Consider the following 25,558-nt stretch of genomic DNA (forward strand, 5'->3'; position numbering starts at 1 on the left):
ATATTGAGCTGCCTTTAGCCACCCTAATGTTGCCCATAGTCCAATTAGAGTCATAGAGTTTTATTCCAAACATACCCTTCTATTACCCAAGGAAATCATGGTAATCCATTGGTGCGTGGAAGCTGCTTACCAAACATACACATGTTTGCTATACTATACTATGGATAATGTACACATAATATTAACAAAAGAATATTTACAAAAAAAAGAAAAAAAAAAGAGAGTAATAAATTGTCACAGAACATTAGCTCAAGGTTTCATCACCACCAATCAACGACTTCAAACATAGCCATTAGAGGACAGTGAAACAAGCAGGGTTGAATTCCCCCAGGGGCAAGAAATCTTAATGAGTTCTGCACAGACACCACAGTCCTGTAATGTGAGCTCCTGCAACCAGGTAGGTCTCTCTATTGACATTGTTTATCTTAGAGGGAGGGAGTAATAGTATATAAGAGTAAACTGGTTGTAGTATCAATCCTTGAAAAGCTAGCATCTTAAGAAAGGCATTTACTTATTAGGAAAAGAATGCCACAATGCAGGGATTTTCATACCTTCGACCCATGTGAGGATAGAACTTCTGTCTTCCAGGTTTCGGTTGTCATTGGTTAGGAATACTGTCAAGGGAAATCTTCCAATAGCAACACTTGCTCTCATGAAAACTGTCTAAGCCCTGGTTCACATTGATGCTACTTTGAAATTGCGCTACTTCACTTGAAGTAGTGCGATTTCAAAGTAGCAAGGTCAGCAAGATTTCAGGTGCTACTTGATAGACATCTGTGTGGCTTCATGCACAGATGTCTATTGAAGTTGCACCTGAAATTGCCAAAAGTAGTGCAGGAACTACTTTTGCAAATTGATGTTGCACCGATTGGAACAGTGCCATTGCCTCCGATAGGCTGTGACTTGTTATCCTATTTGAAAATTGCTCCAAAGGGAACCTAGGCTAAGAGAGGATTTCTCTTAATATAGAAAGATCTTGACTCACTTTTTGCTGTGTCTCAAGGCAGAGTATTGGGGGAAATCTGCCAATGGGATCCAGACAAACATTTGACAGGGATATTAACCATTCCTTGCCCCAAAAAAGGTTTTGACTTTAGATAAACTTTAAATGTAGAATCTCCACTTGATCTCACCAGGTAACCAAAACCATAAAAACTGGGAATACCAAACATGCGCAATGTAGATCACAGGAGCATTTGAAAAAAGGGACATTTTTTTGTAGTTCACCTTTTCTAGAATATTGTCTAGGCAGTAAAGGAGCCCCAGTGGGTAATAAAAAACTGTGCAGCTTTGTAAAATTTTCATTAATTTTTATTGTCATCCTGTAGCCCATTTAGGCCCCCCTGGAGGCCTGACCGAAAACTCCCAGTGAGTAATCCCTGCGTCCTGTCTTGCTGATAGGACCCAAAAAACCCTGGTTGGGGATTGCCAACTGGATGATTTTGACCAGGCTTCCAGGGGAGCCTAATGGGCCTACAATTATGACAATAAACTTCATGAAGGCTCTACTAAGTTAAACAGTTTTTCTACTAGGGCCCTTTGATTTCATGTGCTATTTTCTGGAAAAGATTAACTTAGCCTTTAAAGAGGAAGTAAACCCTGATGATGTCTCCCCGCAAAGGCAAAGCATAATGGACTACTATGCATCGCATAGTAGCCCATTATGTGTCACTTACCTGACACAGGAGCCAGCGATCTCAACGATGTCTCCTGTAGTCCGGAGCCTCCATCTTCTTCCAGGTATTGCTGCTCTGGCCACTCACAGCGCTGGAGCTAACGTCATATCTCCGTTAGCAGCATCATGCTGCTAACGGCGATAGTGCGCCTGCGCGCCGCTGTCTACAGCGCATGCGCTGTAGACAGCTGTGACTGTTTTTTAGTAAATATCTCCTCATCCATGTAGGTTTAGGAGATATTTCTTGGACCTACAGGTAAGCCTTAATCTAGGCTTACCTGTAGGTCAAAGTGGTTTGTAAGGGTTTACAACCACTTCAAAGCTGTTCTGCAGGTTTCCTATGAATTTAAATAGTTTGTTTGGACCAAGCTGGTACAAATGAACTGTTTCCTTCACTAAGTGCTGCACTGGCTCTGAGTACTGAATGTACTGTATATAGCTTCAGCTACATACAGTACACAGTGCTGGGTTTCGGATTGGGGGACAGGGACTTTTGCACATCTGGAAAACACTCATAGGGAGCTTTGTACTGTGTATTCTTTCAGTGGGTTCTTCCTTACTGCAAGGGTAAAATGTTCAATCAGTCTAGGGGTTGAAGAATAGACTGTATTACTTACCCATTTTCTGCTTTAGTAACTGCCAACATTCCTTACAACCAGTCCATCACAGTCTCCTCTTTAGCTGCTACCACCCACAGTTGCATGCTCACCCCCCAACATAAACAACACAGAGTTAATATTCTTGCATTGTTAGTAATAAAGCAGATGTTCCATCCACATACTAGAGCTTTAGGGGAGAGGAAGACTGAAACTGGCCACTATGTAAGTAACACTTGCAAGTTCTTTTTCCTGTTGAACCCAGAGTCAGACTTTAAGGTAATTTATTTTCTCCTGCTAACATCATATCCAAAACTATAATCTGCAGGCTAGTGATGGACGAACTTCCGACGGGACGTTTCGCGAACGCGAAATGCGAACGGACCCAAACGTTCGCGAAACCGAACGTTCGCCGCGGGCCCCATTGACTTCAATGGGAGGCGAACTTTGCAAACCTTCATGTCGAATTTGCGGCCACGTGGTAATTATTAGGGGGTAAAACGTAGTCCCACCATCTGGACAATGACATAATACATGTATGAGGTGAATTTGGGATCGATAACTACAAGCATTTTTATTTTATTTGGGAAATTGTTCTAACAATTCAGGACTATGGAGCTAATGAAGGCAATGGAGGAGAGGGAAGGTCAGGGACCAGGGTAGGCAAAGAAGAGGGTGCAGGAGATGATCACCAGCAGCGTGACATACCGGAATGACACATGCACCGTGATAGAGGCATCTGACAGCAGCACCGTAATACAGAGCACTGACAGCAGCACCGTGACATACAGCGCTGACAGCAGCACCGTGACATACAGCGCTGACAGCAGCACCGTGACATACAGCGCTGACAGCAGCACCGTGACATACAGCGCTGACAGCAGCACCGTGACATACAGCGCTGACAGCAGCACCGTGACATACAGCGCTGACAGCAGCACCGTGACATACAGCGCTGACAGCAGCACCGTGACATACAGCGCTGACAGCAGCACCGTGACATACAGCGCTGACAGCAGCACCGTAAGCAGCCCCAGGAGGAAGTCAGCACAGCACAGGGATGGTGTGATCCCCTCATAATAAGAACCCCCAGGAGGAAGTCAGCACAGCACAGGGATAGTGTGATCCCTTCATAATAAGAACCCCCAGGAGGAAGTCAGCACAGCACAGGGATATCATAAGCAGCCCCAGTAGAAATATGACACCGCTCAACCTCTTCAAAGAGGAGGGTAGGGGCATATAGTACGGTGTGCTTTTTTGGGTCAAGGAAGTGAGCCAAATGAATTAAGAAGGTCTGTGTGCTTGATTAAAAAAATAGTTTATAGACATATACATGGTCTACTGGTCACATGTGTTGAATTCCTCCGAGATCCATGCCTCATTCATTTTTAGAAATGTGAGGTAGTTAACACTGTGGTGAGCTAGGCGAGTACGCTTATCGGTCACAATCCCCCCTGCTGCGCTGAACGTCCTTTCGGACAGGACACTGGATGAGGGGCAAGCCAACAGTTCGATTGCAAATTGGGCAAGCTCTGGCCAGAGGTCAAGCCTGCCCACCCAGTAGTCTAGGGGTTCATCACTCCTCAGAGCGTCCACATCGGCCGTTAACCCAATGTAGTCGGACACCTGACGGTCTAGGCGTTCCCTGATGCTGGATCCGGATGACACCTGTCGATGGGTCGGCTGAAAGAATGACCTCATATCCGAAGTCACCAACACATCTTCAAACCGGCCTCTTCTTGCAGGCGCTGTTGGATTGGTACCCGCAAATCCTTCTCTGGGAGTGGGAATTGCTCCTCTGCCAGCGCACGCAAAAGCAGAATGCAGCATTTCTCGAAGCAAGGCCTGGAAGTGCTGCATTCTGACAGCCCTCTGCGACGGCGGTAACATTTCCGCCATTTTGTGTTTGTACCGGGGGTCTAAGTACGTTGCCACCCAGTACTGGTCCTTGACCCTCATGCTTTTTATACGGGGGTCCCTATTAAAACACTGGAGCATGAAGGCCCCCATTTGCACTAAAGTGGAAGCGGTGTGGTGGCCTGGCTCCTGCTCATCATCCAGGATAATGTCGTCCTCTTCATTCTCCTCTCCCCATCCTCGCACAACAGGGATCCCAGAAAGGTTTAAAGCATGCTCTTCTTGCTCCTGCTCATCCGCCCCGGCACCATCCTCCTCTGACTCCTCATCAGACTCCTGTTGTTGACTTGTCTCAGATAGAGTAGCCCCCCCTGGGAATTCATCCAGCATTGCGACTTCCTCATCTTCCCGCTCCTGCTCCTCCACAGCCTGATCAATGACACGACGCAATGCACGCTCCAGAAAGAAGGCATAAGGTACCATGTCACTGATGGCGCCATGGCTGCGACTGACCAGTTTGGTGATCTCCTCAAATGGCCGCAGAAGTCTGCATGTGTCGCGCATGAGCAGCCACTGGCGCGGTGAAAAAAAACCCAGCTCCCCAGAACCGTTTCTTTCGCAGAGTTCATACAGGTAGACGTTAACTGCACGTTTCTGCTGGAGCAGCCTATCAAGCATATAGAAGGTTGAGTTCCATCGCGTCGGGCAATCGCAAATAAGACGTCTGACCGGCAGATGGTGTCGCCGCTGAATGTCAGCAAGGCGAGCCATGGCCGTGTAAGATCTTCTGAAATGGGCCGAGATTTTCCTTGCCTGCCGCAAGATGTCCTGGACCCCAGGGTATTTGACAAGGAATCGCTGCACGACCAAGTTTAAGACGTGTGCCATGCACGGCACGTGCGTGATTTTGCCCTGTTTCAATGCGCTAAGCAGATTGGCACCGTTGTCACACACCACTTTACCAACTGTCAAATTGAGCGGTGTTAGCCACTCATCTGCCTGTGAACGCAAAGCTGAAAGGAGTGCCGGGCCAGTGTGGCTCTTTGCTTCCAGGCACAACAGACGCAGCACGGCATGGCAACGTCTCACCTGGCATGTGGAATAGGTTCTGGGGAGCTTGGGCGGTGCAGTGGAAGAGACGCTAGCAGCGGAAAAGGAGGAGGCAGCTGAGGAGGAGAGGGAGGAGGATGGAGTAGGAGGAGGAGAAGAAGAGTCAGGCCTGCATGCAATCCGTGGCGGTAAAACCAAATCTACACGGGTGCCACGGGTTACATGCTTGACGGCCGTCAGAAGGTTCACCCAGTGGGCAGTAAAACTGATATACCTTCCCTGCCCGTGTTTGCTAGACCACGTGTCTGTGGTCAGATGTATCTTGGCACCGACACTGTGTGCCAGAGATACATTCACTTGCCGCTGAACATGGCCATATAGCTCTGGGATGCCCTTCTCTGAGAAATACTTCCTTCCTGGGACCTTCCATTGTGGTGTTCCAATGGCCACAAATTTGCGAAAGGCCTCCGAGTCCACCAGTTTATATGGCAGTAGTTGGCGGGCTATGAGTTCTGACAAGCCAGCCGCCAACCGTTGGGCAAGAGGGTTATCCGGCGTCATCATTTTTTTACGCTCAAACATTAGGCCCACGGAAGCCTGCCTTTTTGCAGAAAAATGTGAGCTTGGCGTGATGGAAGGTGGAGTGGAGGACAATTGTGAGGAGAGAGGAGAAGGAGAAGTAGAAGACGAGGCTGGACGGTGAGAGCCTGCAGTGTGGCTTTGTGTGTTCCGTTGCTCCCACTGGGCTCGGTGATGGCTGCTCATGTGCCTTCTTAAGGCGGTCGTCCCTAGGTGAGTATTGGGCTTACCGCGACTAACGCGTTGACTGCAAAGATTGCAGATGGCAACGCTATTGTCAGCAGCGGACACGTTAAAAAAAGCCCACACTGCGGAGCCATGTGCCGGTGTCCTGGGAGCGCCAGATGTGACCGTACATGGTCGATGACTCGCTCCTGATACATTTGCAGTCTGCTTTGTCCCTGCTGTGCAATGTAAGTCATTGCTGCTTCTCCTCCCTATCTGCTGGTCCATATCTCCCTCTGAACTCCCCTCCTCTTCCTCTCTTGTGGGCACCCACGTGACATCACTAGACACGTCATCATCAACGTCACCTTCCCCACCGCTATAAGTAGAGATCTCGGAGTAGGCAGCAACACCGGGGACCAACCTCCTCCTTGGGCTGATCTGGGTACTGGCGTCAGACTGCTGAGTAGCGCTTGTTGCTACCTCCTCTTCCTGATCCAATACCAAGAGTGGCTGCGCATCAGAAATGTCCTCTTGATATGGATCGGAAAATAATTCCAGTGACTCAAGCGGAAGGTATGTGGTGGTGGTGGTGGTGGTCGTGTTGTTGGTGGTAGTGTCTTTGGGGGTGCACATAGCAGAGAGTGAAGAAGAGGGTGCAGATCGAGAGGATGAGGAGGGTGCAGAAGAGTAAGGCTGAGCGAGCCACTCAACCAAGTCTGGTGCATCCTTTAAAGTAATTGAACGCACCTTCTGCAACTTCCCACTTTGGCTCAAGCCTGTTGCTCCTGCCCTACCCCTACCACCCCTGCGGAAGGGCCTGCCTCTTCCTCTGCCTGTCATTTTTTAAATGACCCTGTGACAAAACTCTTAGTCCCTATACCGATGAAGGACTGCTGCAGTATAGGGCAGCGGTCAGCAGTGGTGCACGTCAACCCTATCTATTGTGGACCGATAGCGGTCCTTACAGAACAGCAGACTGTACCGCACTCAAGCCTATGTACCGTAGCACCCTATACCAAGTTACCAGTCCTTATAAGAACTTTTGTGGACCAAGCAGGTTGTGTATTAGTGTTTAGCAGACTGTACGTCAGTCCCTATACCGCTGAAGGACTGCTGCAGTATAGGGCAGCGGTCAGCAGTGGTGCACGTCAACCCTATCTATTGTGGACCGATAGCGGTCCTTACAGAACAGCAGACTGTACCGCACTCAAGCCTATGTACCGTAGCACCCTATACCAAGTTACCAGTCCTTATAAGAACTTTTGTGGAACAAGCAGGTTGTGTGTTAGTGATTAGCAGACTGTACGTCAGTCCCTATACCGCTGAAGGACTGCTGCAGTATAGGTGAGCGGTCAGCAGTGGTGCACGTCAACCCTATCTATTGTGGACCTATAGCGGTCCTTACAGAACAGCAGACTGTACCGCACTCAAGCCTATGTACCGTAGCACCCTATACCAAGTTACCAGTCCTTATAAGAACTTTTGTGGACCAAGCAGGTTGTGTATTAGTGTTTAGCAGACTGTACGTCAGTCCCTATACCGCTGAAGGACTGCTGCAGTATAGGGCAGCGGTCAGCAGTGGTGCACGTCAACCCTATCTATTGTGGACCGATAGCGGTCCTTACAGAACAGCAGACTGTACCGCACTCAAGCCTATGTACCGTAGCACCCTATACCAAGTTACCAGTCCTTATAAGAACTTTTGTGGAACAAGCAGGTTGTGTGTTAGTGATTAGCAGACTGTACGTCAGTCCCTATACCGCTGAAGGACTGCTGCAGTATAGGTGAGCGGTCAGCAGTGGTGCACGTCAACCCTATCTATTGTGGACCGATAGCGGTCCTTACAGAACAGCAGACTGTACCGCACTCAAGCCTATGTACCGTAGCACCCTATACCAAGTTACCAGTCCTTATAAGAACTTTTGTGGACCAAGCAGGTTGTGTATTAGTGTTTAGCAGACTGTACGTCAGTCCCTATACCGCTGAAGGACTGCTGCAGTATAGGGCAGCGGTCAGCAGTGGTGCACGTCAACCCTATCTATTGTGGACCGATAGCGGTCCTTACAGAACAGCAGACTGTACCGCACTCAAGCCTATGTACCGTAGCACCCTATACCAAGTTACCAGTCCTTATAAGAACTTTTGTGGAACAAGCAGGTTGTGTGTTAGTGATTAGCAGACTGTACGTCAGTCCCTATACCGCTGAAGGACTGCTGCAGTATAGGGCAGCGGTCAGCAGTGGTGCACGTCAACCCTATCTATTGTGGACCGATAGCGGTCCTTACAGAACAGCAGACTGTACCGCACTCAAGCCTATGTACCGTAGCACCCTATACCAAGTTACCAGTCCTTATAAGAACTTTTGTGGACCAAGCAGGTTGTGTATTAGTGTTTAGCAGACTGTACGTCAGTCCCTATACCGCTGAAGGACTGCTGCAGTATAGGGCAGCGGTCAGCAGTGGTGCACGTCAACCCTATCTATTGTGGACCGATAGCGGTCCTTACAGAACAGCAGACTGTACCGCACTCAAGCCTATGTACCGTAGCACCCTATACCAAGTTACCAGTCCTTATAAGAACTTTTGTGGAACAAGCAGGTTGTGTGTTAGTGATTAGCAGACTGTACGTCAGTCCCTATACCGCTGAAGGACTGCTGCAGTATAGGGCAGCGGTCAGCAGTGGTGCACGTCAACCCTATCTATTGTGGACCGATAGCGGTCCTTACAGAACAGCAGACTGTACCGCACTCAAGCCTATGTACCGTAGCACCCTATACCAAGTTACCAGTCCTTATAAGAACTTTTGTGGACCAAGCAGGTTGTGTATTAGTGTTTAGCAGACTGTACGTCAGTCCCTATACCGCTGAAGGACTGCTGCAGTATAGGGCAGCGGTCAGCAGTGGTGCACGTCAACCCTATCTATTGTGGACCGATAGCGGTCCTTACAGAACAGCAGACTGTACCGCACTCAAGCCTATGTACCGTAGCACCCTATACCAAGTTACCAGTCCTTATAAGAACTTTTGTGGAACAAGCAGGTTGTGTGTTAGTGATTAGCAGACTGTACGTCAGTCCCTATACCGCTGAAGGACTGCTGCAGTATAGGGCAGCGGTCAGCAGTGGTGCACGTCAACCCTATCTATTGTGGACCGATAGCGGTCCTTACAGAACAGCAGACTGTACCGCACTCAAGCCTATGTACCGTAGCACCCTATACCAAGTTACCAGTCCTTATAAGAACTTTTGTGGACCAAGCAGGTTGTGTATTAGTGTTTAGCAGACTGTACGTCAGTCCCTATACCGCTGAAGGACTGCTGCAGTATAGGGCAGCGGTCAGCAGTGGTGCACGTCAACCCTATCTATTGTGGACCGATAGCGGTCCTTACAGAACAGCAGACTGTACCGCACTCAAGCCTATGTACCGTAGCACCCTATACCAAGTTACCAGTCCTTATAAGAACTTTTGTGGAACAAGCAGGTTGTGTGTTAGTGATTAGCAGACTGTACGTCAGTCCCTATACCGCTGAAGGACTGCTGCAGTATAGGGCAGCGGTCAGCAGTGGTGCACGTCAACCCTATCTATTGTGGACCGATAGCGGTCCTTACAGAACAGCAGACTGTACCGCACTCAAGCCTATGTACCGTAGCACCCTATACCAAGTTACCAGTCCTTATAAGAACTTTTGTGGAACAAGTGAGTTGTGAATGTTTAGCAGACTGCAGCAGAAGGGCAGCAGTCAAGTATAATATCCTTTCTATATTTGGAAGAAAGAATATTATACATGTACAAGCCTATTACTGTACCACTGATACCAGTCCTGAAAAGAACCTTTGTGGAACTAATAATAACAGCAAGTCTTTAAAATTACCCTCACTGCCTGACAACACTGCTTCCTTCCTGTCCCTATACAAATTGGCAAAAAAAGAGAACGATTAGTGGTTACTGGAACAGCTCTTTTGTGGACCTTGATAGTAACAGCTAATGATGATGATGATGATGATGATGATGAAAGACTAATCTGGCTGTCCCTGTAGCATACACCGTCCTTTCCCTTTCTCTAAACTAACAAAAGACACTCAGGCTGCTGCAAGAATCAGCAGCACAGCAAACCTATCAACACCTAACACCTATACCAGTCCTGAAAAGAACTTTTGTGTACCAAATAGCTAGTGGTTTATCTCTCCCTACTCCACACAGGAACCTGTCCCTATCGTAACAGAAGAAAGAATGTAAAATGGCCACCGGATCGGGTGTATTTATAGGTTAGGGGGAATGTACAAGTGTCCATGTGCTGTCATGTCTCAATTGGCTGTCCTGTATCACATGATAAACGTGTCACCAAAGGTTAAAGTTCTTGTATACATTAAACACGTAAGTCCGCCGCGGCGAACGACGGAAAAAGGCGTTCGAACGTGCGGACCGCGAATGTCGGAAATTCGCCGCGAAACGACCGCCGGGCGAACCGTTCGGCCATCACTACTGCAGGCCTTATAACACTCCCTTCATTTTAAGGCTTCCTTAAAGAGGAAGTAAACTCTCCCATTCTGATGCTTCTTTTCATTTAGTCCATTATAATAAGTCATTATCAGACTATAGCCACTTCCTGTACTGTTAACCAAGCCTCCTTCTCAATCCAACGTTTCTATGGCAACCCTGCTTCCCTGTTCATAGCTTACTTGTTTATTTCATAGTATTTACTTGTGCCGATGTCTAATGTTTCCCTTTGTCAGACTTATCAGCTTCAGCTGATAAGACTGCAGTAATGGCCAAGTTAAGACTGTAGGTGAGATCACATGGTGTGTAGGAGGAAGCTCTGAGTGATTAGCAGAGTTCAGTGTTGTGCCGCAGGAAGTCCTGATAACAGATAGATAAGACATAGAGAGTGTGCCTTAAATCAGGGGAGATCTGGGCTTACAACAATACTAAGCAAGTAAGGGGATATCTACAAGCAGTGTTCATTAGGGTTTTTTATGCTGATTTACATGGGACAAAATTGTGGGGGAGAGTTTACAACCACTTTAATGCTTGTTTATATCTGTTTGTGGCTAACTAATTTACTTTTTAAAACATTTTAGGGAACTTTGCTTTTTCCAGTCTTAACTTCTGTCTTGAAGGATCCCAAACACTTCAAAAACCCTGATAGATTTGACCCTGGACATTTCCTTAATGAGGATGGCACTTTTAAGAAGAGTGACGCCTTCATGCCCTTTTCTGCAGGTACTATGCTTTAGTTATTTACTTATTTATTTAGCTAATACAGTCCAGTGAAAATGAAACTTCAACCCAAAAGTTCAAGTGGAACTATATAAGGAATGAGCTGAACTGCCCTGGGTTTGATTTGAGCAGGGTTCTGTGAATCTGTCAAATTAAAAATGTTTATCTGTGCTAATAAGCATAGGGTATCAAAAATAGCATGTGGGGGGGGGGGGGGGGTCTGGTGCAGATTTTAAGGGGGGTGTCCAAAATAAAAAAAAAGTATGCAATCCTTCTAAAAATCAATGCCAGGTCCTTAATCCATGCAATCTGGCTGGCCAGGAAGGGGGGAGGGGGAGCATGCAGTCCCCCACTCCTGAACCCTACCCCAGCAAAGTTCCTTGGCCCCATGTTGATGAGGACAACAACCTCTTTCCCACAACCAACCCTGGCAGGTGGGAGTGGGGGGGGGGGGTCTGTGGGCATGAAGCCTATTGGTTTCTAGAAGCCCCCTTTAACAATTTAGGGACCCCCAGATATCTCACCAACCACAGGAATGAGTATGGGTTACATAGTACTCATGCACAAAAAATATGTTTCCTGAAAATAAAGACACCCAAACGTTTAACAAATCATTTATTTAGAAAAAAAATCCCCCAAAAACGGCAACTTGTTGTAAATCTATCATCAATCCCAATGCTCACCACTCTTTGGCTCACTAAATAAAAATGACTACCTGGCACACAGCCGATCCTGATGCTAGACATGAATGACAGCTATAAAAGGGAAGGGGGAGGGAAAGTGATGATATCACTGTCCACTGTCCAAGTATCTATTTTTAGGCAATAATGTAACTAACCACTCCAATCCCTGCCTATTTGCTTCCGTGGTTGGGGATTCCCATCCATGTAAGCAAATGAGCAGGGTGATGTCAATGGTTTGTAAGGATGCAGCAGGTTCAAACGCCCACTGCTTCTTTAGCAACCATTGACAGCCAGAAGCTGTCAAGTTTGTCCATGCTGAACACCCAAAATGCTCGAACAACCAAGGTTTGGTCCAAACGTGAGTAAATTGAGCTCCATCCCTAAACTGAGATTTTCTATTTTCTTTGGCCAAGGAAGCTGAAATTTTAGCCCCAGTTTAATCTTCAGTTGCAAGGGTGCTTCGCATTTGATTTGTCATGACACCAGCCTTTTGATGGCTTGAAAGTTCAATTGAGAGCACAACTGTATCAATCACGGAATGCCTAGTATGTTACTGTTTGGGGAAACCATTAAATTGTTGTATTAACTGCTTACGGACCGTCTCACGCCGGTTATACATTGGCAGAATGGCACAGCTGGGCACAATCACGTATCTGTACGTTGCCTTTAAGTGGCCAACCGTGGGTCGCATGCGCGCCGCCAGTGTCCAATGATCAGGTCACAGAGCTGAAGAATGAGCAGAAGCAAGTGTAAACAAACCTCTCCTTGTGCTTCCTAGTGGGGCTGTCACTGATCGTCTGTTCCCTGTTATAGGGAAACACGATCAGTGATATCAGACACCAAGCCTCACCCCCCTACAGTTAAAAAAAACACACACACACACACTTAACCCCTACACTGCCCCCTGGTGGTTAACCCCTTCACTGCCATTGATATTTTTACAGCAATCAGTGCATTTGTAATCGCACTGATTGCTGTATTAATGCCAATGGTCCCAAAAATGTGTCAAAATTGTTTGACGTGTCCGCCATAATGTCGCAGTCACAAAATTTTGACAAAAAATTACAACTTCAGAAAACTTGCTTACAAAACACAGGCGATCCCCTAGTAACAAACATCTGACTTACAAAATGGCTCCTACTTGCAAATGTAGGAAGACAACAGGAAGTGAGAGGAAGTTTACTCCTGTAAGAGTTATCATGGGAAAAAGGTGTCTCCACTGATGTTTTATCACCAATCCTTGTTTCCACAACAACCCAAAAGGGGGTGATTGGGGGGGGATTTGTACTGTCTTGCCATTTTAGGGCCTCATGAAATAAGATAGGGTAGGAGGCGGATCAGCAGGGGGATCTGTTTGGCCGAACAGATCCCCCTGTGGCTGCCCTGCAGCTCCCAAAGTTAGCGAAAGGGCAGAGGAGGGAAGCGGACAGCTGCAGAAGATCGGGTTTGTGAGGGGGGATAAGCGAAGCGGGGGGGAAGTGGCAGAGAGAGGGAGCCTGTCCAGCTCCACAGAGTCAAAACCTTTACGCGACCTGGCAACACTGTGAATAGAATCCTACCTGGTTCGCAGGCTTTGCTCTCTCCTGCTGGCTCCAGTGCCTCCTACTCTGTTTCTTAGGCTTCATTGTGTCCTTTTGCAAGTAATTCACCAGGCCTCTGCGATGACAAGGGCCCTCCCTGGGTCTCCTTCTCAGCTCAACTTCCCCCATTAACAGGCATGACAGCTCCAGTACCGCTTTGGGCCTATTTCACTTCTAGAGTACATGGCAGGTCCCACTCAGGCTATTGGGCCTAATAGATAGTTCAGTTCAGCAGCACCTCCCCAGGCCTCAGCCTGTGGAGTAGAGAGAGATCACAAGGCCTGCCTCAAATATTTATATGTTCCCCCAGTATATACCAGTGGCCTGAACCTAACATCCTTGTTATGAAACTATATTATTTCCAGTGGACTTCACTGCCTGTTTCCTACTGCGCATGCACGAGGCGCTTTGTGAATGGCCCCATTGTTTTCTGGGACACACACATGTCCCAGAAGGTGGCAAGGCCGCTCGTCAAAGAGGAGGAATTGCTGCGGAAGAGGAACAGGCAGATTAGGAAGACTGCCTAGCAACAGCGCTTTCAGGCAAGTTAAAAAAAAAAAAATTTCAAATGTTTTTTATTTTTTAGGGTGGCCCTCCGCTTTAACCTGTACATTTTTTTAAAGTGGCTCCTATGGGGATTTTTAAATAACATAGTTTGTCGCCATTCCATGAGCGTGTGCAATTTTAATGTGTTCCATGTTAGGTACCTATTTACTTGACATAATATCATTGTTTTTATTGTACTAAAAAAATGTTTCCAACTAATTTTCATTTAAGAATCGCTGCGCAAATCTCTCACAAAACACTCACAATTTTATTCTCTAGGGCCTCTCCTCAAAAACATATATAATATTTTGGGGTTGTAAGTGCTTTTCTAGCAAAAAAAATATGATTTTTACAGAGAAGTGTCAGAATAGGCTTGGGAAGCAAGTTAAGTTTTATTTAGAGAAGACTGCAAGACCTGTGAGGGGAGGTGATTGCTACAGGAAGTTGCTAGCGTGTGAGGCATATGGAATAAAGCATACAGGCATACCCCACTTTAAGTACACAATGGGGGTTATTTAGTAATGCTGAAAAGTACAAAATCAGGCTCACGTCTGCATAGAATCCAATGAGCTCGTTGGTTTCTATGCAGAATTGAGCCTGATTTTGCACTTTTCAGCTTTGGTAAATAAACCCCCATTGTGTACTTAAATGTGGGTATGCCTGTATTACTGTTTAAATACATTAACAGTAAAAACGCAACATCAGCTCATATTGGCCACAAAAAGGACGATGAAAGGAAGATCATTACAAATAACAAGCAGAAGGCGACTGTACTGAATGCTTTCTTCTCAGTTTTTACATGGGAAAAGGAGGGGTATAACAACCACAACTGTATTGTTAGGAACAAATCACGGGACGTGCTCTTGTGGCTTACAGAGCCCAGGGTCCAGAAAAGACTAGAAAAGCTTAACATAAATAAATCACCAGGACCTGGTGGCTTACCCGAGAGTACTCAAAAAACCTAGTCATAGCCAGACCACTATTCCTAATCTTTATAGACAGCATACTGATAGGAATGGTACCTGCTGATTGGAGAAAAGCCCACGTGGTACCAAAATTCTCAAAAGAGTAGAGACATATACCAGGAAACTACAGGTCAGTCAGTCTAACATCGATAGTATGTAAACAATTGAAGGGGATGATAAGGTACTATATTCAAGAATTTGCTGAAGGAAACTGTATCATTAGCAGTAATTGGCATGATTTTAGGGCCGTTCCTGCCAGACCAGTCTGTTAAAATTCTTCGAGGATGTGAGCTGCCATCTAGATAACGGAAGGCCTGTGGATGTGGTGTACCTGGATTTTGCAAAAGCATTCGATACAGTTCCCCACAAATGCTTAATGTACAATCTGAAGTCTGTATGCATGGACCATAGAGTTTATTCATGGATAGAAAACTGGTTACGGGGTCATGTTCAAAGAGTGGTGATAAATAACGTGCACTCAGACTGGTCTGGAGTGGTAAGTGGTGTACACCAAGGCTTTGTCCTGGGACCAGTTCTGTTCAATTTATTCATAAATGGTGTAAAGGTCAGCTTAAATAGCTCGATCTCAGTCAGACAAAAACAAGTAGGCAATATTTTCACATCAGGATATAGAAACTTTACAAGAATACCTGAATAAAATAATGGGGTGGGCAACTACATGGCAAATGAGGTTTAATGTTAAAAAATGTAATGCGCTTGGGGGCCTTAAAAAATAAATGCAAATTACTCACTAGTGGGGGAAAACCTCTGGGGAATCCAGAATGGAGAAAGATCCTGGTAGAAGGTCCTAGTAGAAGACAGACTAAGCAATAGCATGCAATGTAACGCGGCAGCAAGCAAAGCCAGCAGAATATTGACATGCATTAAAAGGGAATTTACTCCTGAGATAAACCTATAATCCTACCACTTCATAAAACTTTTGGTTCCAAGGATGTGCTGGAACTAGAAAAAGTGCAGAGGACAACAAAATGATTAAAGGTACTGGAGGACCACTAAACTTATTCTTCCTGGAGAAGAGACACTTGAGAGGAGACCTGATGGGGCAAACAAATACCTCCATAGTGATCCCAGCTTAGGAGGAAAACGATTCAGTCTCAGGGAGTGTAAGAAGACACAGGGTCACACAGTGAGAATGGAAGAGAAGCAGTTTAGCCCTAACCACTTTACGACTGCTTGCTTCACATATACTGTGCCAGGGCGGCCGCTCTGTGCTGGATCACATACTGACTGTGCAGCGATTGGCTGCAGCACGAACCGCCAGCGCCCGATGATCAGCTTTGGTAATTACCAAAGATAGCCCTCTGTATGTAGCAGGGTTCTCTTCTGACAGCAGCAATGTGCTGTTTTTTCTGCCTGCAAAGTAGGAAGTAAAAAACAGCACACAGTAATGCATGTTGGGCACACAATGAACCCCTTGATCGCCCTAGATGTTAACCCCTTTCCTTCCAGTGTCATTAGTGCAGTGACAGTGCATATTTTTATCCCTGATCACTGTATTAGCGTCATTGGTTCGCAAAAAAAGTGTCAAAAGTGTCAGGTAGTGTCAGATCAACCACTGCAATATTGCAGTCCCGCTATAAGTTGCTTATCTCCGCCATAACTAGTAAAAAATAAATAAATAAAAATGATTAAAAATATCCATAGACTGTAGATGCTATAACTTTTGTGCAAGCCAATCAATAAGCACTTATTGAGATCTTTCTACCAAAAATATGTAGCAAAATACATATTGGCCTGAATGGATGAAGATATTAGATTTTTTACATTTTTTTATTGAATGTTTTTTATAGCAGAAAGTAAAAAATTTTGGGCTTTTTTCAAAATTGTCTGCCTTTTATTTGTTTATAGCGCAAAAAATAAAAAATGCAGAGGTGATCAAATGCCATCAAAAGAAAGCTCTATTTTTGTGTAAAAAAGGACATACATTTTATTTGGGTACAGTGAAGCATGACCGTGCATTTGTCAGTTAAAATAACACAGTGCTGTATAGCAAAAAATTGCTTGGTCATGAAAGGGGGAAAATCTTCTGGAGCTGAAGTGGTTAGTTAGGCTGCACAGGGGGATTTTTTATTATCAAGGATATATATAAGGATGTGGAACTCTCTTCCACCACTGGTTATGTCAGCAGGGAGTATTGATGGTTTTAAAAGACTCTTGGATGTGCATCTATGTGAACACAACAAACAGGAATATGGTAAATGACTATTCACTCTGACACACGTACACCTACACAGGTTGAACTGGATGAACTATTGTTTTTATTCAACTTTATCAACTATGAAACTATATGCAAACTAAATTGGGAAGCGCTACTTTTCTTGCCCTATCACAACAATAGAGTAACCCCCTCCCTCCCATTGGATCTTATTGATACTGAATGTTGACATTGACCTATCCAATGATCAGTGATTCAGATCAGAGTTACTACTAAAATTACAAAATTAAGCTAATAACAAAAAATTGTCAACTTGTAAAATAAAGGTAAAATTCTTGTGAAGAATGACCCCTAAATAAATACAAGCTCAAAATAACACAAAATATGTACAAAATAATTTTAAATATACCATAAAAATGTTGTGAAAAATGATATATTACAGACTTTTGTGCATCAATATTATTAGGAGTTCTACAAATGTCCGTGTTACCAGTAGAAATCCAAACACTTGTACCCTCCTGTGTACTTCACCTCCAACACCTTGTGAACCACCCCCAGTCCACATATATGATCACCTTAGCTTCAGACCTGTCCACAGGTCAATATATGCCTTACCCCTCTGGGAAAAAATATCCAGTGACAAAATTTCCAAACTCACCAACATTCCTTTTCATATGAAAAACCTTGCTATCAGGTAAGTGGTTTTCAACTTTCAGAAGTGTGCTCAGAGAGGATTAAAAGTAAATACATACCTAACATGTCATGCTTTAAAATTGCGCATGCTCGTGGAATGGCAACAAACTAAGGTACTAAAAATCTTCATAGGTGACGCTTTCAATTTTTTTTTACAGGTTAACTGTTTAGAGGAGGTCTTGCACTAAAATTATTGCTCTCACTGGAACGATCGCTGCAATAGCTCATATGTGTGGTTTGAACACCGTTTACATATGCGGGTGCGACTTATGTATGTGTTTGCTACTGCATGCAAGCACAGAGGGCTAGGGCATTTTAAACTTTATTTTTTCTTATTTATTTTATTTTTTATTTTTACACTGTCAATTTTTTTATTATTTTTTTTTATCACTTTTATTCCTATTACAAGAAATGTAAATATCCCTTGTAATAGAAATAAGCATGACAGGTCCTTTTTATTGAGAGATTTGGGGTCAAAAAGACCCCAGATCTCTTACCTTTAAATGCAAAAGAAAAAAACAATTTTTACAATTTGACTTTAAAAAAAAATCATTTGTTTTGGCCCGAGAGACAGAAGTTACCTCAGCGGTCACTCTGGTCCTCCAAGGGCATATAGATGAGTGGGGGCCATCTTGCCCTCTCTCAACTTCCTGCTCAGCTAGCTGCTTCCATGACACTGGCATTTAACGTTAAAGTGATGATGTGTTTTTACTATGGGTTGGTCAGCAAGTGGTAATTGTCTTGTGAGTTTGGACACCATGCCTCAGGCTCTTGCCTTACACAGGGCTTAAATGCGTGAGCATGGAGGTGGACATGTAACTTTTTTTTGTATAGAATAAAGTCATCTCTTCATGTGCCAAGTGTGAGTGTCACTCTACTTTATTCCGCACAAGCACATTACAGCACATAGACTTCTATAGGGCTTGTCTACCTTTGTCTACTCCCTGGAAGTTTATAAGAAGGTTTATACATTTTAACACTTTAATTTCACTTTCAGGACTCATTGAGACTTAGGGGTTGATTTACTAAAACTGGAGAGTGCAAAATCTGGTGCAGCTTTGTATGGTGGCCAATCAGCTTCAAACTTCAGCTTGTTCAATTAAGCTTTGACAAAATAAAATAAAAAACTGGAAGCTGATTTTTTTTTTATGCAGAGGTGTTCCAGATTTTGCACCCTCGGGTTTTAGTAAATCAACCCCTTAACCTCCCTGGCGGTATGATTAGTTCTGATTTTAGGTGCTGAAAGCGGTACAATTATTTTGCATGGAAATTTGGCGTTTTATATTGTAGGCCTGCAATTCTTAGGAATAACTCTCTTAAATCTGTTCAAACCAGAGTCTAGCAGACATCCCAGGTATGATGAAATTTATAATATAATAAATAATAATACAAATTATTCAATAATGTAATCAAATCCAAAAACACAGAAATTTGCTCATTTGCAGAATTGTCGCTGTCATTAGATTTAGTGTTTTATGACGAATTTCCCCACAAATCGCTATCGCTCAATTCTGCAAGTGATTCTAATTTATTATCGCTGTTTTCTAAAATCACTTTTGACATAAAGGGACAGTTTTTGGTTGCTATGGGCAATCTCCAAATTCCAGGCAGAAAAAAACAGTATTTATAATATAAAACTACATGCAGGGCACTGGACAGACCACTAGGGACAAAGGGGGTGTGTAATTTTTTGTTTTGTGTGTTTTTACTTTTTTGAATTTGGCGCCGATCTCCGCTCCCGTGCGCCTTAACGTCGCAGGGAACGGAGCTCGACGGCGCTAGGGCACTGTGTGAATGGAGCGGAGGACAGCTCGCACACACAGCATGGAGGGCATCGCTGGATCCAGAGGACAAGGTAAGTAACTCTCCCTGTATCCAGCGGTGCGATCCCGAGTCTGGCTCGGGGTTACCACTTATGGTACTGAAATCTCAACCCGAGCCAGACTCGGGATCGACACCAGGGAGGTTAATATCATTTCAGTAAAGCGATGGAAGGATCAATGGAGGCACCATTGTTAGGATTTGCATAGGGTATCAGCTGCCCTTGATGCAGCCCTTACCTAAGACTCTACCAAATTGCATGCTGTTAGTAGTAGTTTTTGATGTATTTTTTCTCCCCTTTCCTAGGAAAACGTGTGTGTATGGGAGAGGGTCTGGCTCGCATGGAACTGTTTCTCTTCATTACAACCATTTTGCAAAGATTTACTCTGAAACCCACCATGGACAGAAAGTACATAGAAATTACACCCGAACCCAACAGCAATGCTAGCAGATCTCGCGAATATGAGATGTTGGCTGTACCTCGCTGAGGGACCATTGTTATTGGATATGGAGTTCATGTTCAAAAGCATCTATTACTATTACAATTCTTAAAAATAATGCAGCGGCACCAGTGCAAATTGCACAGGAGCCATGTGCATCTTGTGGTCCATTTCAGGTCCAAATTCAGCCCAAAATTCAGGCTGAAATCAGACCTGAAACTGTGAATTGAGACACACCGTACTCCTGCTGTGAGCCGATGCATGTTCCAGTGTGAACCCAGCCTTAGGGTTCCCTCTTTAAATTTCTATTAAAAAAAGTTCCTGAGTGACAGCATCTGCTTGGGTCATAAATTTATTTCTAACCAGGGGCATTATTTGGCTAGAATCTGTCTGTTCACCCCATGATTGTGTGGTATAGCTCTCAGGAAACATTATTGTAGGAACTGTTAGGCCCAGGAATGTTTTCTTTATGTGTAAAAAACACCACAGAATATGTAATAAAGTATCTGTTAAATTGGACCAATTTTTTGGTTTAAAAAGTCACAGATGCAGTGGAACTGATGTAGGATTTCCCAACCAGAACATAAACATGTACATTGCAGGAACTATCAGGGTCGCAAAGGTTGCACTTGCGACTGGGCCCTGGAGTTCCGCCTGCCCCAAGAACACGGACTGGGGTTCCCCAGCGGCTGCAGTGCTCTAACCTGAGAACGTCTCTCTCACAGCCCAAAGCCAACACTGACATTTACCCCTCCCCACATTGATGGGAGAGGAGAGAGTGAGCTGATAAGCTTTTCCTCCTCCCGTGCTCTCCTCCTGTGTCTGCCCTGCCCACATTTTCTGGCAGTGTTGTGCCTCAGAGGAGGGGAAGTGGGGACAGAAAGTTTGAAGTCCAGCTGCCAGATGAGGAAATGTGCAGCCTGCCGATCGATCCATCTATGAGTGAAGTGTCCCCCCTCCCTTCCTCCTGTCACCTGCCTACCAGTGAGTACACTAATGTTAGAGGGACTCTGATCTAAGGGGCGCTCTGTGCACTCTGATGTGAAGGGCTCTCTATGCACTCTGATGTAAGGGGGCCCTGCAGATTCTGATGTAAGGGAAGCTCTGCAGATGCTGATGTAAGGGGAACTCTGCAGACTCTGATGTTAGAGAGCTCTGTAGACTCTGCTGTAAGGGGGGGGTCTCTGCAGATTCTGATGTAAGGGGCTCTGCAGTAGCTGATTTAAGGGGGGGCTCTGCACACTCTGATGTAATCGATGCTCTGGGATCCCTGATTTAAAAGGTATCCTGGGAACATTGCTGTAAAGGAGAACTCTGCGAACTCTGACGTAACCGGGGCTCTGAGAGCCCTGATTAAAGGGGAAAGCTGGGAACTCTGATGTAAGTGGGGGCTCTGCTTTTTCTATCCCCTTATATCAGAGTTCCCCTTTACACCAGAGTCTGCAGTGTTCCTACTTAGATACGAATTCTCAGTGTTCCCCCTAAATTAGAGTCCCCAGAGTTCTCCCTTATATCAGAGTCTACAGAGTCACCCCTTTATAGTGTAATATAGGTATAGGTAACGCTTCGGATTCAGATGTAAAGGAGAAGTCTGTAGATTCAGATGTAAAGGAAAACTCTGCAAATTCAGACATAAAGGGGAACTCTGCAGATTAAGATGTAAAGGGGGACTCGTGTGAATAAATCCATTTAATTAGAAATGTTTTTAAATCACAAAATATATGTATAGTGTATAATACAAAAAAGTGCACCTCCAAAATGTTTGGATTTGGCTTGAAGAAAAGGTGGCAATACTACTCAAGATGGCAGCAAGGGTGTCCACTGTAAGACCGTAACAAAGGGCCTTACAATGGGAGAAAAGGGCCCTAGGATCAATGTGAAAGGCCCTGGGTTCAGAGGAAAGAGGGGGGTCAGGGGCACCTCTGAACACATGGTTGGGTGAGAATTGTGTGTTAAGGTGGGGCAGTTTTTTTTTAAAAGGGGAACACATTGCACTTGTTTATATGAATTCACTTTGCTAAAACGTATAGAATTATAATACAGTGTTAGAAATAAACTAAACACACACGGTCTTCCCCATATTGTATTACACTGGTGGTACTTTAGTGGCAGATGTGACAGTAATGAGGTCTGGACACCCCAAAATTGAGTCAGAAAACAGTGCCTTATAGCACCCTTATGTCTGCAACATGAATTTGATTTAAACCTTTTCTTTAGGGTTCCAAAAGGACAGGCTACAACTAACCATCAATGCACTCTGTGGCACTTTAGTAGCCATTTTTTTCAGGAAAAGGTGTACAGCACACTGGATGAAATACATACAAATCTGAAAAAAAAAATATTTTTTAAGGTGAATCCAATGGTTAGAAGACAAGAAAAAATATGTGTAATTAATATAGTGGTAAGAAGACCCTTTAGTTGTGGTGATTATAGGAAAAATTCATAAGAATGAAGGCTAAAAAGTGTAAGAGACGTACGTTTATTGGATGTTGCAGTAAACTATGCATAAGCAATTATTTATACTGTAATATTTTGTAACGATTGTTTGAGTATAATCTCATATCAAGCGTCCCGTATATGCTGGAGTGATATTCTTGCATAATCAGTATAATTTTCCATCCAGTGGATTTACTGAAAATGGTTCTTCTATATATTTTTTTATTATTATTTATTTATTTAAAAAAACTGCAGTATCCAAAAAGATCAAGTCAAAAGACATAAGACATAAAAGAAGGTACAAAAAATGAAATAGGAGGGCTTGGACTTTTTAGGAACGGGGTATATGATATAAAAAACGATAAATTTATTAGACAGAAAAGACATCTAAAAACATAGAGCATCAACAAAGCAAGTCAGTGTACAAAGTTCCAATGGTATATCCACTACATAGCCATAGGAGATAACATAAATGGTTTAAATATGAGGCACCACTCATTCCAACATAAATATGTTGAATTCCGAAAGAGGGCTATGTAGTTGATTATGATAGTAATAACGTCTTTGGCTGTACATGTTACGCGCTTAACGCTTCTTCGAGCAAACTTACTGCATAAGAAACAAAATATACATGATGAGAAATAACATAGTAAGTATGAAACCATACAAATTCAATAAAATAAGTTTGATATGGACATTGCGACCAGGGAACTCTGGGGGAAGATGCTAGAAACAACCCGGGCAATGAGATGGATTCAACCAACATCCGGTCACATAGTAGAAATAACGAAAAGTCCAAAAAAATTTAAAATCAATTCCTTAAACAACCATGCATGACCACATACCATCCACACATGGATATTCATGTCACATTAAAAAGAAAACAAATTTCACGTAGTCCAATGATAGAAAAAAGGGTACTGCCTCATTTTTATACAAGGAGAAGATGGAAAGACAGATAGAGAAAACATAAAGAAGGAGAGAGAATAGGAGGGAGAAGAAAAAAAATGGGGTGTATTGAGTAAAGGGAGCATCATGATCCAGAGGAGGGTACTATTTCATCCAGTAGAACTCACATCAAGAGAGGGCTTTATAAATAAACAAACATATTCCACAAAGTCCATATGTTGGAGTACACTTCTCGTATATGTTATGAGGTAAACACTGGGTCTTTCATCATGTTCAATTCTTCAACCTTGTTGAGCCAATGGCTGGTGGGTGTGTGCCTTTCCAGGTAAGGGGAATACAAGTTTTAACCACATTGAGATGGCAAAGCACCAACTTCATAAATTTTGCCAGGTATACTGGAAGCATGCAAGAGGAAGAAGGCCTGGTCCTCCGGAACAGCATAATCGATAGATTTTTGAGTGATCCTTCAGACCTTACTCAAGTACCCTGTGAGTTTGGGACAGGACCCAAAGATATATGTAACAATGTTCCCCGTTCCTCCCTACACTGCCAGCATTGATCTGTGGTGTTTGGGAAATATTTATGCAAAAGACAGAGTATGAAACCACCGAGTAGGGATCTTAAAACTGGTTTCTTGGATTCTCGTACAGGTTTAGGACTTCTAGGAGAACCAGATGATATTAGTCATCTACAGCACACTGGATAAAATACATAAAAAATTCCATATTGTTTTGTATTTTATCCATTGTAATGTATACCTTTCCCTGACGTTATGGCCATGGAAGAGCCACAAAATGCATTGATGGTGTTTTAACCTGTCCTTATGATCAATAAATACAGACTCTCCTGAAGAATCCACTTGGAAGCATCTTTTAATTTAATGTGTGCCTCTCCTGACCACACATTGGTTCTATTTTGGGTCCTCACTTCTCATCCCCTTTTCCATTTTTCATTAGACCTGACCACAGCCTAGAGCCCTAGAACAATGCAGGAATCTCTGGATAAAACCTGACAAGCATATCCTCTATGTGTGCTAAAAAAGGTTGCCTGACCCTAGGATAGGTATCCAGCAGCCTTATGAATGTGAATATATGCTTACTGCAGTTTTTGCAATACATTCCAAATATGTACAAACATTAGTGTACCTAGTATATTTGGCAACTGGGAGTGATTTTTTAACACCCCTTCCAAAAAGAAATTACCTGAAACAATGAAGCGGAGCGCCCAGCCTACAGAACTGACTTGTGAGTGTGGCTAAATATGGCTAGCAGAGGGGAAGGCTTGGGGGGGTGAATAAAACTTGAGCCGCATCGCTTCCGTTTCCGGCGCCACATGTGAGGGAGCGAGGAACGGCAGCTCCGGCACTTCTCACATACAAAACCTGTTACACTCGCCCGCAGACAGGAAATGAGTCCCAGTCCATACCTCAGTCGCATGGAGAAGGTATTGGATGGAAAGTACCTGGTACCTGGTCCATGCCCCCCCCCCCCCCTCGCGCATCACCGTAACCTCTGAATCTGAGCTCTTCCAGCAGAGCCTATTTAGAACCAACATGGCAGACTGCGCTGATGCCTAATGCATCACAGAGTCTCCTACAGGCCCTGAACAATACTCGGCTAAGGCCCCCTCCACATCTGAGGAACAGTATGCGGGCATAGCCCAGGTGGTTGCAGCACCCACGATCATTTCTGTGGTGGATAGGGCCATAGCCGCAGGGATAGCTCAGCTAAGGAATGGGCTAGGCGACTCTTAAATAGAACACTGCATCTCTGATCTTGAAGATGAGGTACAGAACTCCTTCACCACAGAACAGCAAAATAAACAGGCCCAACAGTTTATTTTTGATAAGCTGGATGACCTGGAGAACCGCTCCAGACGGAATAACCTGCGGGTTATTGGCCTCCCTGAATCCTTCAATGCTGATACACTGGTTGAAATTTGCGCCATCTGCATCCCACGTGCCTTGGGCATCACATCCCCCTGAATAGTGGAGAGAGCACACCAGCTAGGGGCATCTTCTAATGACAGGTGCACACCAAGACCTGTTATTGCTCGTTACTTGAACTATGCTGACAGGGTTACTATCCTAAAATCATTCAGAAATTCAAAATCTCTACAGCTGGAGGGCCACAAACTACTATTAGGAAAAATAGTGTAAAGCTAACAGACT

General features: G+C 44.4%; 1 protein-coding gene across 2 annotated transcripts in view; it reads left to right on the forward strand.

Moving 5' to 3' along the window:
• The window catches only part of LOC143982614 (cytochrome P450 2G1-like), a 212,355-nt gene that overhangs the window by 59,180 nt on the left and 127,617 nt on the right, over positions 1 to 25,558 (forward strand). Inside the window, exons 8-9 of one of the 2 annotated variants that reach the window (XR_013274489.1) lie at positions 11,001 to 11,142; positions 19,910 to 20,174. Coding sequence is in view for 1 of the 2 variants with exons in the window: in XM_077481510.1 (XP_077337636.1) it covers positions 11,001 to 11,142; positions 19,910 to 20,091 (324 nt within the window). In the remaining variant the exon portion in view is untranslated. Of the gene's footprint in view, positions 1 to 11,000; positions 11,143 to 19,909; positions 20,378 to 25,558 lie in introns of those variants that run through there. The other variant, XM_077481510.1, reaches the window with a different exon arrangement.

This window comes from Lithobates pipiens, unplaced genomic scaffold (assembly GCF_037356315.1).
Source record: "Lithobates pipiens isolate NorthernLeopardFrog02 unplaced genomic scaffold, aLitPip1_a1.2 Scaffold_1, whole genome shotgun sequence".
NCBI classification, from domain to species: Eukaryota; Metazoa; Chordata; class Amphibia; order Anura; family Ranidae; genus Lithobates; species Lithobates pipiens.